Source organism: Sinocyclocheilus rhinocerous, unplaced genomic scaffold (assembly GCF_001515625.1).
Source record: "Sinocyclocheilus rhinocerous isolate Xijiao unplaced genomic scaffold, SAMN03320098_v1.1 scaffold1686, whole genome shotgun sequence".
Lineage (NCBI taxonomy): Eukaryota > Metazoa > Chordata > Actinopteri > Cypriniformes > Cyprinidae > Sinocyclocheilus > Sinocyclocheilus rhinocerous.
Window position 1 is genome coordinate 49,599 of NW_015658988.1, and position 18,658 is coordinate 68,256.

The 18,658-nt window shown below is 38.7% G+C and overlaps 2 protein-coding genes across 3 annotated transcripts in view; one reads left to right on the forward strand and one right to left on the reverse strand.

The window, feature by feature from the left end:
• Positions 1–3,797, forward strand: part of LOC107723077 (SNF-related serine/threonine-protein kinase-like) — a 50,591-nt gene extending 46,794 nt beyond the window's left edge. Inside the window, exon 5 of the mRNA XM_016531582.1 lies at positions 267–3,797. Coding sequence (XP_016387068.1) covers positions 267–1,596 — 1,330 coding nt within the window. The 3' untranslated portion in view covers positions 1,597–3,797. The remainder of the gene's footprint in view (positions 1–266) is intronic.
• Positions 3,798–6,578: 2,781 nt separating this feature from the next.
• Positions 6,579–18,658, reverse strand: part of LOC107723075 (anoctamin-10-like) — a 39,174-nt gene continuing 27,094 nt past the window's right edge. For both annotated transcript variants that reach the window (XM_016531579.1, XM_016531578.1), the window contains exons 13-14: positions 15,519–15,635; positions 6,579–7,048 (exon numbers count right to left, since the gene is read on the reverse strand). In XM_016531579.1, coding sequence (XP_016387065.1) covers positions 7,007–7,048; positions 15,519–15,635 — 159 coding nt within the window. In that variant the 3' untranslated portion in view covers positions 6,579–7,006. The remainder of the gene's footprint in view (positions 7,049–15,518; positions 15,636–18,658) is intronic.

Genomic DNA, 18,658 nt, shown 5'->3' on the forward strand with positions numbered 1-18,658 from the left:
TCTTGTAAATCGCCATGTTCCTTGCTTGAGTGCTTGGCACAAGAAGGAAGTCTGGCTTTTGTCAAGGACTGTCATTAACATTTAGGTTGTTTTCCTAAGGCAGTCTCCAGAGCTTCTGTCTTTAAAAGTTGTTTTTGGCAATGTCCACCTTTACTGAATAGCATCCTGCTTAAGTTACCACCTTATGTTGTTTTTGACTTTGGGGGATTGTACTCTTTTTAAGGCAAGGTTATTTATATCAAGGAATATGTCCCTTTTTTTTGCAGGCAGTCATGGCCAACCAAAATCGACATGCATCAGGACATTGAGGACAGCTTAGCCTCTTCGTCCATCTCTCATGCTGGGGGTCCACAGTCTCCTGCTCGCAGTACAGAGAATCTGCTAAACGGTCACCGCAGTAAAGGGCTTCTGGAAGTGAGCCGTAGAGAGGAGATTAGCGAAGCCTCCAGCAGCTCTGCTGCACCTGCTGCTCTGCCCCCAAACCCTCTTAAACCAGGGGTCATGGCTCCCCTTGCATCCGCTTCAGCCAAGCAACGAACCTGCCTCTTTCGGGTGGAAGAAGATGAGGAGGAGGAAGAAGAACAGGAGCCTTCACCATTGCCCACTCAGGTGGTCCTACGCCGCAAACCGCTGTCCATCACCAACCGGCTTACGTCTCGAAAAAGCGCCCCAGTGCTCAATCAGATCTTTGAGGAGGAAGGCGAATCAGATGATGACTTTGACATGGATGAGAGTCTTCCACCCAAGCTCAGCCGGTTGAAGATGAACATGGCATCTCCTGGTACGGCTCAGAAGCGCTACCACCGGCGCAAAAGTCAGGGCCGCGGTTCAAGCTGCTCTAGCTCTGAGACCAGCGATGATGATTCGGAGAGCCATCGCAGACGACTAGACAAAGACACAGGGTTCACCTACAGCTGGAACCGCAGGGACAGTAGTGAGGGTCCACCTGGAAACTCTGGGGGCAATGGGGGTGGTAGTAGCGGAGGGCAGAGCAAACCACCTGGGGAAGGCAACTCAGGACCAGACAAGGGCAGCCCTCCAGGAGGAGGGAATGGTGGTAGTACAGGAGGGGGCAGTGGAGGTGGTGGGAATACAAAAGGACAGGGAGGCCCTTCCAGCTGTTCCCGTTGCAGCAACAACAATGCTTCATCTGGCTCGACACGTAGTGCAGCTCGGAGTGCTGGGGAACTGGTAGAGAGTCTGAAACTCATGAGTCTATGCTTGAGTTCCCAGTTTCAGCATCGCAGCTCTGGAGGTGGTGGTGGTGGACGGTTTATCCTAGATCCCCAGAGCCTGTCCAGCGTTAAAGTCCAGGAGAAGTCCTCCTGGAAGATGTGCATTGGCTCCAACAACAGTCTAGACAAAGTGATCAACCCTGCCTTGAATGGTGGCGTTGGGGCGATGGAGCATTATCAAGACCAAACGGCAGTCATGTTAAATGAACTTGGCCTGGTCAAGGAGAACAACCTGAACTTGAAAAATAATGTTCTCCAGCTACCTCTGTGTGAAAAGACCATCTCCGTGAATATCCAGCGAAGCCCCAGGGATGGGCTACTCTGTGCCTCAGCCCAGGCCAGCTGCTGTCAGGTCATATAATGGCACGGCACACGGCTGGCTCTCAGAGTGGATTGTTCCAATTGCCACATTTGTAGCATATGATGAAATGAGTTCTCCACCAGTAGCTGTATATGACCTCTCTTGATCCCAACTTGACCTTTAAACCTGCCTTCTATGTCGTCTTAAACATTCTCACAACTTATTTATTAAGTTCTTCTCTTGGACCCATTAATTTTTAATGAAGTGCACGCTGCTATCCTGTTCTGTGTCTGTTTTGTGTCTTTATTTGTTTTGCCCAATTAGACTTTAATATTTGTTTTCCAAGTCCTGTTCATTTTGTTTTTTAGCCCTTGAAATGAAATGCTCTTAATATGAATTCCATGGTTCCAACACAACCCAATCAGTCAAGAGTTGTGGAAACTGTATGTATAAATAAATGACCTTTAATAAAATGAGATTTAAATTAAGACCAAGAGTATGATAGAACAGAACAGAACATGGTAATTCATAAAATAAGCACTTAAAGAAACTCAACCACAACTGGTTTTGTCAATTTTAGCCCCAATATGATTGTAATGAGATGGTAATACAGTAAAAGCAATAGTGAGAGTAAAGAACAAACCCTTTTTTAATTCATAGTGCTGTCTGATGAGTCTTAAACTGAATGACCATTTTGCACACTCTTTCACCTTTTTTAAGTGCTATTGAATGTTTCCTTGTCACCATTTAGAAATGTTTAGTATAGATAAACTTTTGAGGTTAATGACAATCAGTTGCAATAACAAGGGATATTTTTAATGGATAATTTCCAAAAGGAGGCTACAGATAAGCCAGATTTTTTTCAATTGTTTTATTTGAATAACATGAAAACACATTCACCATGTTCATGATTCACATCACACCAAATCACTTTTTTTTTTGTATATTTCAGGAAACATTTGGGATTTAAGTGCAATTTATACGTTAAAGCTGTCAAATTTTGTAATTCCATCTGTGAAATGCCCTCTTAAGTAATAATGTTTTGCCAAATGTGCAACCCAGACAGCACTGTGGATACACCCACACATAAATGTTCATCCTAGTTTTGATCAAATTATAAAATTAGAATTGCACTATGGTATAACTATAAGTAGTCTATAATTAGAATACTTTAAACACCATACAAATAACAGCGGGGGTAATTAGCCTTTACAATGCTGTTTCTGCCAGAGCAAAATCAAACCCGCACAGCGACAGTATTCAGTTTGTGTAGTACAGAATACCATCGAGTCAGTACCCCTCTTTCTCAATGTCATTATTAAAACAAAATTTGAATAGAGAAATTATTTTATCATTAAGAACTCCTCTTTGGCTTAATAAATAATTTTCGGTTCCTGCCCATAATCTCTATCTCACCCCTGTTGTTCTTGTACCTTTCAGCTTTGAGTTACTGTATATACCAGTCTCAGAATCGACTGGCCTTAGGGGATGTTTATAAGTATGTACATATATTTTTTTAAAAGTTTATTTTTTGAAAGAACTGCTGTTTTAAAATGCTGTTTTGGATGTGAGCCTTGAATTGGCTTATAGTTGGGATAAAATGGGGCTTTTTCGTCACCTGGCCACCTGATAACAGATAAATAAATGCATGATATGTCTTCTATTCAGTGGATGGCCACTCTTTCAGGAAATATGGCTTCAAGAGTTGGCCATTGGGTGACCATCGACTGGTATAGAATTAAGTCAAAGCTCTACGGGACTGAGTGTGAAAGAATCGGTTGCGAGATTTAAAGGGCATTTGCAATAAGCTAAGCTATAAGTTGCAGCTATGTGTAAATATAATTTTGTTTTGTTTTTATATTTCAAACCTGTACATCCTTCAAATGGCTCACTTGCCCCAAATTATCTTAAATATTTGTTTGTTTTGTCTTTTTGTTTTTAAAAATAAACTCTGTAAATATTGGTGTAAATATGGTGCTCTACACTTAGAAATGCAGTATTGGACTTCTTGTTCATAGCTGTAATATAGCCGTATTAGATATGAGTGTCAAAAACAGAGCAAGGGAGGTTGAAAAGAAAACAGTGCTATATGCATAATGTCAGTCTCTGACTTTGTCCTACCCTAATGTAAACAGCTAAATGACATGTGCATGTGTTGTGCGTTTAACATTATTGATCCACGTTCATTCAGATGAAAAGAACCACCACAATATGTTACAGGACCAAACCATGTACTGACGTTAAAAGAAGAAAAAAAAAGAAAAGTAAAAAAAGAGAAAAACAACTTTGAAAAAGCAAAATGAATAAATGTTCTGTTGCTGAAACTTGTCTTTAAAAGTTACATATAGCTATGGTGATGTCCAGAATTAAATGTGAAATATGTTGTCTTTAAACCTGGACTTCCTTTGTCCTTTTTTGTGTTGGAGCCATACTTTTTTCCTTATTGAATAGCTTGTTTTACTCCAAAATACATAATGGAAGTAAAATGATATTATTTCACATCAAAGTTATTCATCTGTGCGCTTTCTGTATAATAGAAGACATCTTGGTTCAGAGTTTCACTGGACACAATGTGGAAAGAAGTTAAACTTGACAGAGTACCGCTGCCCACAAGCCCCTGCTGCTGAAAGGTATTTGCTCCTAATTTACTGCCCGCTTTTGCTGCCAAGGTGTCTCCATTAACCAAGAGCTTTTCAGGGCTGTCTCAAGTGCACGCTTCTTATCCAAGTACATGTCCAGCCTCAGCTTAATGGTCAAACACACTATGTGTGTTGTCAGTAGAGCACCTTGCGAGCACACAGACACGTTCTGCATATTGTCCGTGTCATGCTTGGTCAGTGGAAACTGCTGAGACTGCTTCACTGTCAGAAAATGTGACAAGCTGTTCCTTAATTAGAATGAGTTGTAAGCTGGCTAGTCACTCTGCCCTCAGTCCTCAGCTTCAGGAAACATCAAGTGTGAAGACACAGGGAGTTGTTTGTTTGGCTCCTAAAACCTTTTTAAAAACAACTTGAAATAGTCTCTATATCAAGACAAGATGATAAATTACTGTTTATATGCATTCAATTGGGTCTCATGGTGTGTTCAAGTCATGTCGGATAGATCGTATTTACGAGTTGAACGCACATGAACGCCACCACAAAGTCGTCATTACGAGCAGGGAAACTCAAAATTTTCTTTAAGCCCCGAGTTTCCGAGTTGGAGGCGTGTCAATGAGAACATGGCGGAATCGATGGATGCAACGTCTGTAGTTGACGGTAAATTTTTGTTTAAATTGTTAGTTGTCCTATAAACTTAAATTGGTCATGTTCTTGTTACGCAGCTGAAATCCAAGTGTTGTATTTTCTTGTAATTTATTAAAAGAAGGTACACCGCCATCTTGTGCCGACTAAACTGACTTGAACGCACCTGACGTCGTAATTACGACTTGTCAACTTGTAAGTACGAACGTCCCAGGAGGACTTGAACGCAGCATAATCCTATTTAATCAGAAATGTTTCTCACTTAAAGGGATAGTTCACCCAAAAATGAAAACTCTGTCATTAATTACGGCCCCTCATGTCGTTTCAAACCCGTAAGACCTCCGTTATCTTCGGAACACAAATTAAGTTATTTTTGATGGAATCTGAGAGCTCTCTGACCCTCCCATAGACAGCAATGATATTACCACGATCAACGCACAGAAACGTATAAAGGACATTGGTAAAGTAGTCCATGTGACATCAGGGGTTCAACCGTAATTTTACGAAGCTACGAGAATACTTTTTGTGCGCAAAGAAAACAATAATAGCATAATTTATTAAGCAATTCTTCTCCCTGAGTTAACATCTTCGTAGCATTGTTAGCATCGTAGCATCAGCACTGTTTACGTTCAATAGACCACCTTTGTGCGCGTGCAAAGTATTCTCGTAGCTTCGTAAAATTACGGTTGAACCTCTGATGTCACATGGACTATTTTACCGATGTCCTTGCTACGTTTCTGTGCGTTGATCGTGGTAATATCATTGCTGTCTATGGGAGGGTCAGAGAGCTCTCAGATTCCATCAAAAATATCTTAATTTGTGTTTTGAAGATGAACAAAAGTCTTACTTGTTTGGAACGACATGAGGGTAATTAATTAATGACAGAATTTTTGGGTGAACTATCCCTTTAAGTGAGCCCATGGACAATGAAACAAACTTTTTTTTTCTTTTTTTTTTGTATACCTGGTCACAACTATAACTGTAAAGTTCTCTGTGAGAAACAAAAAAGTTGCTCAATAGAAAAAAAAATAATAATAATTAGTTATTTTGGTAAAAAGTAAAATTTTGGAATAAACACTTTTGATTAAACAACAGAAATTAACATAAATCAGTATGCAGACAGGAAAGGGTTTTCTTGCCTTACGTGTTATGCTTTTGTGTGCTATTTTCAAGGACATGAATGGAAACTAAAAGTGAAAATGCTGTGTAATGCAAAAGTGAGTTTCAATAGCAGGTAAATGGCAAGAAAAGAAAACTAGCATGTTTTAATTTATTCTGAATATCTGACTTGTGTATATATATATATACATACTGCAACAACTGTTAAACATAAACCTTTTTTCTGAACGGCCTTCTGCTTAACCAGAATATGGACCTCAATCACAAAATGACGTGCATGAAAACATGGTTACTGAATCGCTGATATTTTAAAGTCTGAAGAGACCAGAAACCGTTTATTTGGGTGTTCTCACAATATTTCAGTGTTTCTGGTAATGCAGCTTCTGAGTTTAAGGCTGATAAATGACAAATGTCCTAAACACAAACATCTCAAGCGCCTTCAGGATGTGGAAAGGATGGAGAAGCATGTTATCTGAATATTTAAAATGTTTATTTTTTTAGGCAGACAATATTGAATATGCTTAATTCAAGTACAGTACAGGGTCAAGTGGCCTGACATCTGTAAACAAAAGCCATAACAGATAAACGTAATACAGTGATGTTTAAAGGCACTGCTCTGTCTTTGGTAGAACATGGAGTGAATTAAAACGAACATTTCAATTCCTCAAAAAAAGAAAAAAATTACATTATATCCTTTGCTTGTTTTTAGGCCCAATGTCTGATATATTTCTTCTAATCACCTCTTTACAACATTTTTTTTTACAGCTTCAGACAATCATGAATAAAAATAACAAAGTACTTTGACAACCAAATCAACCTAGTTATTTGACCCCATCATACATGCACCAATTGGATTCCCATTTTTACTTGTCTCTCATTATACCGGTAACCGTTTTATTGACAGAGAGAAATAATAAAACAATGCGTGCAACTGCAATAATGTCTTAAAACCCTGTCTTATTCATAAGTGTACAGCATCAATAAGCCATTTTGTGGATAACTTGGCAAGGAGTGCATATTTAAAGTCAAAGTCAGTTAAATATAATACTAGACAGTTTACAGCATGTGTACACCTTGAGTACTTTCGTCGTGTTGTTGTCACCCGTCACTTATTCCACGTATTTCAAGGTCTCCGTAGCTTCCAATATTTTCTGAAAAGACAAATAGTATCAAAATGTTAATGGTGAAACTTACTTGGGAACCTAGACCAAAATAAAAGAATTTCAAATAGCTCTGAGAACAGAGGGTGAAAAGAATATCTAGGATGTATATGCACAAATGGTCTCAAAATATGATGTACTACTCTGGGGTATGTTCCCCCTTCATCCATGTAATCTCTTCTGGGAGATTTTACACAAATAACCAAGGCTTATATTCATAATCTTTCATCATGTAAGAGAACTGATTCAGACTGATTTTGCATCAGTTCTCCCTGGTCTAAATAAGTCTTACATGTTGGCATATAAAAGGCAGAAGCTGATCTTAGTTGAGCGTACATACAGCCCCAGGCAGGACTGCGTTTCAAATGAGTCACGCTGGGTTTTCAGAGATGGAGGGGAGCAGGGATGCTGCTATATTTTGAAAAGCTTTTTAACAATTAAAGAACATTACAGAAAGCTACTAAATCTTTTTAAAAGACAATCCAAATGAACCCATCTACCAATAACAGATGTTTTTTTTCTCTGCAGCATCCACAACTCCCTGACAATGGCCTATGCTGAGTTTCATTAAATCAATTAATTTCACTGCCTGCAGCAAACCAGAGCAAATTACATTCTCAGTGAATAAGTGTTAGGTGCAATTAACTTTTCAATCCAAAAGAGAGATCAATAGGGCCGGAGCTGCTGACTCTGTGATTCTATACGTATAAATTCAGTGAGACTGAGCTCTGGTCTCCTATGAGAAAACTGCACAATGGTTATTACTAGGCACCAAATATAGAGCCCCTTTAAATGTGGTGAAAGAAAAACTTCATTCAATAATTAAAGAGGTCTGTCTACACAACGGTTCTCATACTGTGGCCTCCACTGGAATCTCCAAATAATTTTTTTTTCCCCCAGAAAAACAATGGAATTAAATATATAATGTCAATAAAATAGAATGGGTACACTCTAAAAAATGCTGGGTTAAATACAACCCAGTGCTGGGTAAAATAGGGACAAACCCAGCAATTGGGCTGTTTTGACCCAGCGGTTGGGTTACTACCCAGAAGGTTGGGTTAAACATTTAACCCAACCGCTGGGTCAAAACAGCCCAATTGCTGGGTTTGTCCCTATTTTACCCAGCACTGGGTTGTATTTAACCCAGCATTTCTTAGAGTGTATATATAGTATTACTGTACTATTATTATTTGATCACGTGTTCTTGAAATGATTAATGGGATTCACCTACAAACACAAATGTAGCAAATGAGGTACCTCAGCATTTTAGTAATGGTTTGTTATTATGTTAAAAGCATGCATCCATCAATCCGATTAACTCAGTTAGGTAATTCACAATTATGTATAAATGCATGGGATTTCAATCCAATCAATTATTTTATGTATATATACACATATATAATTTTAAAAAAAAGGATTGCCTCTTTAAAATTTCCTTTCTCTAAAACACTATCTGTTCACATAGTGAGTCGATCTTCCTCGGCTGCTCACGGAGACTGGATTTGCGGAAACTCATCTCAGGAGACACTCCCTTTGCTTCCTTCGGGCTGAATTAGCATTAACAAAAGTGAGAACTGAGGTGTTCAAACAAAGGTGGTTGACATGCAACTAAATGGAACAAATATTCTGGATTACAAGAAAGGTCCTGATGGGCAAACTGGGATAATTAACGGGACCTGTCAGTATTGATTATGTTCGAAGGAGGTGGGTTAAAAGATTTGAAGCTTCTGCAATTCCAACATACTATCACTCATGTTTACAACTGTACTCAAATTCAAGTGCAAACTCAGGGTCAATAAATCATTAGAGGTTGAACAGCTGTGTACAGTCCCATCACATTGATAAGATATTGTCTATACAGCCTAATAATTTATGAAAAAACCATCAAGGTGATTTTGATTTTGATTGCAGACTAATGCAGTTTGTCATCTCTAGCACTGCAATGTTGGCTGTATTAAAAGTTTTGACTTCATTTTGCCTAACACCATTAAAGGTTAACATGGGACATGTCACATTCTCATGGACTTCAGCAAGTTGACAGATTGCCTCAGACGGCTGGCTTGTTCCACTTCCTGTGACGGTGGTCAGGCAATAATGCGAAAGCAGACTGAATCTGACGAGGTCCATCACACAACCAACATTCTTTGGCACTAGAACTGGATTTTGGACCGGGCCAAAGAGGCTAGTACCCCGGAGCCTCAGACTAGTCAGAGACTGGGCCATTAGTGTGCAAAATGTGATCTGACAACTATAGCTTTTTGGCCCCTTTAAGTGTACAGAGGGGCCCAGGGCCCTACCATATAGTACAAGATAAAACCCTAAAAAGTGTTTTAAGTCTAATGTAAGCAACCAAAACAAACATTTTCAATGGTCCTGTCCTGTGTGGCACAGTTTTTCCACTTACAGTGGAAACTTAATCATAACTCTTTGTTTTTATAAAAAGTTTCATCTGATCATCTATGATGTCCCAAGGTGTCCACCACAAAATTTGAATCTGATCAGTGACAACTGATCAACTTCTAAAGGAGTGTCCAATCCTGCTCCTGGTGGGCCACTGTCCTGCAGAGTTTAGCTTCAACCTCCATTAAACACACCTGAGCTAAAGTAATGAAATGGCGCTTTTCCACTGCGTGTTACGGCTCGGCACGGCTCAGTACGGCACGGCACGGTTTGCGTTTCCACTGCCGTTCAGTACCGCTTTAGAGTGGGTGGGATTATTCACATGCTGTTTGTGTCGCAAGTTCAGTGACGCAGGTAGTGACGATTCTCTCCGGCCAAGCCGTGATCAGCAGAGTTTACACGTCACGTTTTGGTAACGGTACGGTTCACTTGGAACCCCAACAGAGGTGGTACTAAAAAAAGTACCAGGTACTGTACCCAGTGGAAAACCCTCAAAAAGTGAACCGTACCGTGCCGTACCATGCAGTGGAAAAGCAAGATTACTAGAATCTCCCAGGCAGATATGTTGGGACAAACTAAACTCTGTTGGATGTTGGCCCTTCAGGACCAGGATTGGACACCCCTGACCTTCTAGTTAACGTGGTAAGTGTAGTACAGTATGGTGTGACTCGTTGCCTGCAGTATCAGCTGGTCTGTACTGAACGCAGACTCGCAATAGGTGATAATTCAAGCTTGAATTGCTCCGAAGGTAGGAAAAATCCTTAATAAGGTATTTACATAAATGTCAGGAGGTATGATTAATTGCGTTAATTTTTATCACATTATTTATTTTTATAATTACTCACTAAATTAGTGTGATAAACTGACAGCCCAAGTTCTAAGATAAGTGGACTCCATCATTCAACAAATTGACATCTGTTGGAAAAAGCAAACCATTAATTCTCAGTTCTAAAAGAAGCAAATTAAAACTCAGGACACAGCATGCATGCAAAATACAAGCTGCCTTTTAAAGGGAGAAACAGCTCTTATCAACACTTTCTATTTATGGATCACCCATGGATGTGAACTGTAGACACCAACATCTTTTCAAGACAACCGTATCTCTGGACTGCCACCTTGTCCAGGGTTGGCAGGTTTTCACAAGAAAACCCGCCCAAACGCTACTCAAAACTAGCCCAATCGCGTTTCGCGGGGGTTCCCCAGTTACAAATCGTGTTTCGGGGGGGTTGAATACACGTTTTTTTGGCGGGTTTCCCTTGCTAAAATTCGCATTCCAGGGGATAAATATCATGTTATTGGAATCACTTCAACCCACGGACCTGAAAAACAACCCGCGGCAACAGTGTTAAAGTAGCCCAATTTGGCAACACTGACCTTGTCCGACCCATCTACAACCCAACCCACTTCGATCGAGCTCAAGTATTGACGTTAAAGTGAGAAAATGTGAATTAACACACAGATGGTTCCCAACCATTTCCCTTCATCTTCAAGGACGATCACGTCTGATCCTCACTGCCAGCTTCTTTCTTCGTTTTATATTCCTATCAGCCACTCATACAGCTGTTACGGCTTTAAAAGGTCTCATTCAGCAAAACAGAAAGGCTAAAATCGCCAATTGCCATAATGGTTCCATGATAGTGTTGGCAGCTTGGCCTTTTCCTGAAGTTCACCCCGGATCCTTTCCTAACACTGGCCACTAAAAGGGGGTTTCCACTGCCGCTGAAAGTGCCGGCTATTTTCAGAGTCCCTTTGCCCTAGAGCAGTGGGAGCTTTTCTCCTGACAGCTGTCTTCACCCTCTCAAGCTGCTGAACACATGGAAACACAGCTAAATGGCGTCATGTGCTGCTAGCTCATCACTAGCACTCTCAAACCACTGGACCAAGCACCTCCCCGAGGTCCTGCAGTCTTATATCACCAACCAAATGTGCCGTTTAACTGCAGTCGGCACTTTTGAACTCTAACAGATCCGGACGAGGCCGCTGAAGCTATTAGCTACCGTCCATCATTCTGATGGAGAGACTCTGGTGAAGACGCACCGCCAGCACAGGCAGAGGGATGAGCTGGTGTCAGGTGAAGATTGTGAGAGAGAATTGGAGGGGTAGAAGCCCAGAAACATCACGTCTTCAGTCATCCTGAAACATAATCAATATGTGTTTTACGACCCGTGTCTCTCTGCTAAATTAAAAGAAATGTTAGACGGATGAAACTTTGATGGAGTCCCGCCTTCATCGCAAATCGTCAGCCAAGTGCTTCATTCCATTAAATGGACCATTCCGTTAAATGGTCTTCCCTTTTCAGTACCTACGCTCTCACAGCTACACAGATGATCCTTGACTACACAGTCTTCATGAAACTGGGGCCATCAAGATGTTTTCATGGCATTCTCCTTGAATAAATCTTTTGTTTTGTATTAATGAACGAACAATCATGCCAATCAGGATTTAACTGCTCATTCTCTATAGGGTCAAGGGTTAAATGCAGGATAGGTGATTTGGTTTAAAAAAAAATTGTTATGGTGGTTGAAAGTCTCTTCACATCCCGATAGCAATCACTAAGTTAAGTGGTAAATGCATTTATATCATCTGTGGAAGGCGTAAGACCATAAAAATCGAATCAGGGCGTTCCATTACGCTATTGCAGACCGAGCAAGATTGGAAGCCGTTCTTATTGTAATATAATGCGCTTTGTACTGTAATGTTTTGAAAGCGTTGCATTCAACCCTCCACTAACGCCTTCTCTCATTGTGATGCTAATTAACCTCTTGTCTGCCTGTGTGCGTTCATATGTTTTGCATGGCTTTGGAGAATGATTTGCAAGGAGGGTGGGATCTTATGATTTCAAAGCTAGCTTGCTATTGCTAGCCTCTCCGAAATCATCTACCCTACCTTTAAACACGGAATCATATTTTCTATTTTTCTTGTAGTTACTCGAGATAGTGTATGGATCATATAATCTCAGTGTTAACTTTATATTATAAAGTAATCGCCGTTCAAGATTAATTGATATTTCTTCACAATCTTCAAGAAGATTCAGCTGCAAATGTAGCCTAGTAGTCTGACCCAGCAACATATCAATTGCAATTCATTATATTGAATGTTTTAATAATGCCTGATTTTAAAGGGCTCTCGAAAAACCCACATAATCACTTTCCAGATCTGAGAGTGCTGACATATTTCTTATAAGACATTTGGGAAGGACATATTAAAGTGTTTCTCCCCTCAATTTAAAAAGCCAATAGGATTTATGTCACAGCACTGAACCATGATTTGGTACATGTTGCTAGTCAGTGATATAAGAGAAGGGATATTTTCATTCTAGGGATCAACTGATTGGACAGGCCGAGTCATCAATAACTTTTGGTCTTTTGAGAAACAAACAAGCTATAATAGATAATAAATATGAACTAAATGTTGTAAAAGCTTTTTGTTTCGTTTGTCTTCTTTTTTGACCTTTCACTTCACAGAATGATAGTAGCTATAATAGCTATTAAAGCGATAGCTCACCCAAAAATGAAAAGTGTCACCATTTAATGACCCTCAAGTATTCCAAAACTGTATAAGTTTCTTTCTTCTGTTGAACACAAAACAATATATTTTGAAGAATGTTGGTAACCAAAATTGCAGGTAGCCATTGACTTCCATAGTGTATTTTGTTTCCACACTATGGAAGTCAATGACTACCAGCAACTGTTTGGTTATTAACATTCTTCAAAATATGTGATCAACAGAAAAAAGAAACTCATACAGTCTTGGAACTACTTGATGATGAGTAAACGATGAATTGTCTCTTTAAAGGCTAGATGTCTTCATCGGCTAAAGATTAACTTGTCACATGGCGTTTACAGCTCAGGTGACTGCCGTAAAAAAAAAACTGAATGCACATGAGCGAAATGGCAGAATTCAATTCACAAACTTTCGGGGGGGTCCTGCACCAGCCGAGCAGCTGCCATTAAGATAAATGACAGTGCAAACGAATAGCTCTCCCCAGGTATTATAAACCCCTTTGCACATATTTATCAACGTCTGCTTTTCAGCAAATAAGGTAGAACCAATTGATATTCATAAGCCGGTTGATTTTATAATCTGCCCCCCACTACTTTTCGTTCCTACACCATTGCACACTAGTGCTGCGATTTGCTAAAACCAACACATAAAAATGCAAAACTATTAGAGTAGTGCTCATCACGTACCCAAATTAACTGGAAAATATTATAATCCACAGCATTAAGAGGCAAAGGGGGGCCATATAGCATACATCTTATCTGCTGTTAGTGAGGGGAGAAAACACAAGGCCACATTAAGGATAACGCTGGATGCCAACAGCACACGCCAGCTCATTGTCATTCACAATCCAACTGTGCCATATCACTAGAGCCATGGCAACGGACTTACCGACCGAGGGCTCGTCTCTGCAGAAATAAAGCCATTGAATCCTGTTAAAGCGTGTCGATGCTGTCGCTTTGACAGACATTGTATGGAATCATTATTAATACTTTAGATAATAAAGCACACCCATTCCTTTTTAGAAGAGAGACGGTGGTCTGAATTCATTATCACGAATGTTCCAAATGTGAATCACTGTTTCAGTCTAAATGAGGCAGGGTGAGGTTCATATCCATAAACAATAAATTACTGCCACTGGCACTACCTACCTTGACTTTTGAATAACAGTAAAAATCACAGATATACACAGACATCTTAAAGGGATAGATTCCCCAAAAATTTAAATTATTTTCCTTCATCGTCATGTCATTCCAAATCTCTATGATCTTTGGAATATTCCAACTGTTTGTGTCCATAATATAAACATTGGACCCCAATGACTTTCACTGGACAAGAGAAAAGACCAATGTACACAAATGACGGCATAATTTTAAGGCTCCTTTTTAAGGCTTCAGGATATGTTTGGTTTTGTTCAGAACAGAATATTTCCATACTGTTTGTACTAGTGTGTTAAACTGATGAAAGATTTACGTTTACATTGTTACAAAAATCTATTTGAAATAAATGCTATTCTTAGAACTTTATATTCTTCAAAGAATCCTGAAAAAAAAAAAAATCTATCAGGGTTTCCTTTCATAAAATATAAAACAGTTATTTTTAACTGCAATATTTATATTTTAAGTTTCCACTGTTTTCAAATTAAAGACATATGGTACATGCTTTTTTTTACCTACAATATCAACAAGCAGCTACTATAATATTATAGTATGTTTTTATTAAAAATAGCTTTTTTTTTTTAATTACAGCAAAGTCTCACCATTTATGCATTATTAAACATTTTCATATTGCTTCAAAAATAAAAGCTGATGAATCTAAATTAGTATCAACTGTGATTATGCAAATAAACATATTTTATCAACATAATGTAATATTTCCTTATTGACTCATTATTTAAAAATTTACTTTTTTTAATTGATTTACAAATAAGCAAATTTATTTCAGAGATGATAACTGAGTCCTGCTCGCTGAATTAAACATGCAACATAATGAGGTCATAAGACAGCAATGTTGCATGCTACTGTTTGAAATATTTATCACTGCAAAATACATACTGTCTCAATGTTATTAAAAAAAAAAAAAGGCAGTTCGCGGCAAGCAGTATGTCAGTATTTTATTCCAAACATATCCTTTGTCTTTTGAGGAAAACTGTTTTTTCCCCTCATTATTAAGTGTGCTTGGGCAGACTGCAGCATGTGTTTCTTTGTGAGTGACCTACTTCTTATGCCGCATACGAGGTGATAAACATCTGCCTAAATAGCTAAACCTCATTAGCAAACACTACCTGAACACACTCTGTATGTCACAATGTACAAAGGTCTCTCTGGATCATTTAATGATCAGAAAGCATGTTAATGCTGCTCTGGCCTCTCTGAGCCGAGAGATAATGGTTGCCGCATCACCACTTATGTTGACGCAGACATGTGTTGTTGACCCACTGAGGCATATACGCAGATGACTATTTGCACTGAAGTACTTCCTGACAGGGCCTGTCATATAGGCTGCCACATTTCCTGTTTGCATGCGATAGATATGTGCACATGTACAAATGTGTACTCACCCTTTTCTTAAAAGCTTCTAGGGAGTCAAACTCCAGCTTGGCTAGATTGACTTGGATATGTTTAGGAACATCGGGAATGACGAATGCCAGGATGAATTTGAAGGCAAGGAGAACATGCTGCAATAAACAGAAAAAGACAACTTTACTACAGTTTTCATGGACTGTCGTTATGTAATTGTCTATATGTCATATAATTCAGTTCTAATCACACTTTTATGTGTTTAAGAGCAACTTGAAAATGTCATTTAACAGAGGCTTTTTTTACAATGTGAACCTCTCTTGACAAACCGAGACTGATCCAATCAAAAGGGAATGTATTTCAGTAATGAATGGCTGGATGATTTTTATGGCTCTCTATGTGTTCAAAGGCCACATTAGTGAGATGTATGCTGCTGGCAGAGTGTCAGCTGTCAGTGTGTTAAATAGATCACCACATGCCCACTGCATCTGAAACCAGCTCGCTATTCACCTTTGTGTGATCCAAAGAGATCTGAAGAACTCTTGATGGTTTAAGTACATTTATTAATAATACATGCATACTTTAACTCTTTTCAACAGAATGATGTCCCGGCTTTATTTAAATTCTGACCTTAAAGTTAATGAAATTACACTGCAGTGCATGTAAATTCTGTAATGTGAATACATAAATGTAAGGGTGGAATGGGTTTTGCTGTTGGCTTACAAAAAAACTAATAATTTTATGTTTCTGATAGTTCACTCAAAATGTTGTCATCATTTACTCACCCTCTTGTCCATAAGTCTTTCGTTCATCTTTTAAACACAAATGGAGATATTATAATGTAACGCAGGGATTTCGGTCCCTACATTCAAATTCACCCAAAACTTCATAAAAACACTGTAAAAGTAATTCATATGAATACAGCGGCTTAATCCATGTCTTCAAAAGAGACACAATAACTTCATACGATGAACAGATTTAATGTAAGCTTTAATTTTAATCTAAACATTGATTAACACACCTACATGGAGTACATCAAAGATGGTAAACAAAGAAGCTCAAAATTACTAGCTTGACGCATGAGAACAAATCTCATTCATACTTGAATTTCAAACATGCTTGTGTTATATGTGAGCACAAACCTCAATGGTTCTTGTGAGTCAAGTGAACTCGTATGAGCTTGTTTACCATATTTGATAATCTTTATGTACATTAAATGCCTCAATTAAATCTCTTCATTATATAAACTGATTGTGTCTCAGAAGACTCGGATAAAACCACTGAATTCATATGGATTTTTTTTTTTTAAGATGTCTGTATGAAACTTTTTGAAGTGTCAGAAGTGTTGTTTGCATGAATCTTTCAATGAAAAGACAAATCTCTAAGGTTTTGTTAAAAATATCTTCATTTGAGTTTCAAAAATGAACAAAAGTGTAATGGATTTGGAACAACATGAGGGTGAGCAACTGATGTAACAATTTTCATTTTTTGGTGAACTAACCTTTCAAACATTTCTTAAATGTAGCACAGTTAGCTCACAAATGCAAGCGATAGTCTATACAATTCACTATAAAACTGCATCTGTCTTAATATCCCTGTTAGTCAGCTATTGTTGACTAATGTAGAAAATGTCCCAGCTCTGCTTTGGATGCAGTAGAAAGTCAGAGAAGAGACATTAGCTAAAGCTGTGACTGATGGAGACAAAGGAACCCCTGGGACTCGTCAACAGATTTCTGTGAAAACCAAAACAGAATCTGCTCTTTCTTGTGTGGGTGACATAAATTAGGATTGTGTCATTATAAATGATGTAGTGAAAGACTGGATATTTTGATGTTGCTTGGGAAATACACCAAAATCCAAATTGCTCTTTTGAGACTCTGGGCCATTTACACGCACAAACATTCACATAGTTCATTATCTGAACTTAAATGACCCAAATTCATATAAATACAGTGGGTACGGAAAGTATTCAGACCCCTTAAATTTTTCACTCTTTGTTATATTGCAGCCATTTGCTAAAATCATTTAAGTTATTTTTTTTTCCTCATTAATGTACACACAGCACCCCATATTGACAGAAAAACACAGAATTGTTGACATTAAATTTAAGGGGGTCTGAATACTTTCCGTACCCACTGTATATGAATCATCACACTCATGACCCATAAACATGACAGCAACTTTAGCTTTATTGTGCTAGAAAACCTTGGTTTCATCTAAATTTCATTCATATTTAACAGAAAATGTATTCTCCCAAAGGTAATAACACACATTGAATACTTAAAATCACAGTAGTCATAGAATGTTAAAAATAAATTATCTATATATATGTATATATATATACAGTATATATATACAGTGCCTTCATTTTTTTTTCACATTTTGTTATGTTCAACTGCTTTAAATGACTTTTTTTCCACATCAATCTACGCTACATACACCATATTGACAAAGCAAAAACAGAATTGTCACAACTTCGTAAATGTATTAAAAATAAAAAAACTTAAATAAGTACATTGCATAAGTATTCACTAAATATTTAGCTGAAGCACCTTTACAGCCTTAAGTCTTTCTTGTTTGATGCGACAAGCTTTGCTCATCAGCATTTGGCAATTATCTGCCATTCTTCACCTCACCTCTTCACCTCTCAGGCTCTGTCAGGTTGGAAGGGAGCAGATGCACATTTTCAGGTTTCTCCAGAAATATTTGATTGGGTTCAATCCCAGGCTGTGGCTGGGCCACTCAAGGACATTCACATAGTTGTCTATAAGCTACCTGTACTCTTGCTGTGTGCTTAGGGTCATTGTCCTGTTGGAAGGTGAACCTTCTTCCCAGTCTGAGGTTCTGAATGCTCTGGACTGGGTTTTCATTAAGGCTATCTCTATATTTTGGTGCATTGAGATTTTCTTCTACTCCGATGAGTCCCTCAGTCCCTGCCGCTGAAAGACAGCCCCACAGCATGAGGCTGCTACCAGCACACTTTACTTTTGAGATGGTACTCTGCAGGTGATGAGCAGAGCTGGTTTCCTTCAAACATAATGCTTAGAATTTAGGTTCATCAGACCAGAGAATCTTGTTTCTCACAGTCTGAAGGCCTTTTAGGTGCTTTTTTGCTAATTCCAAGTGTGTTTTCATGTGTCTTCACTAAAGAGAGGATTGAGTTTGGCCACCCCCCGCCATA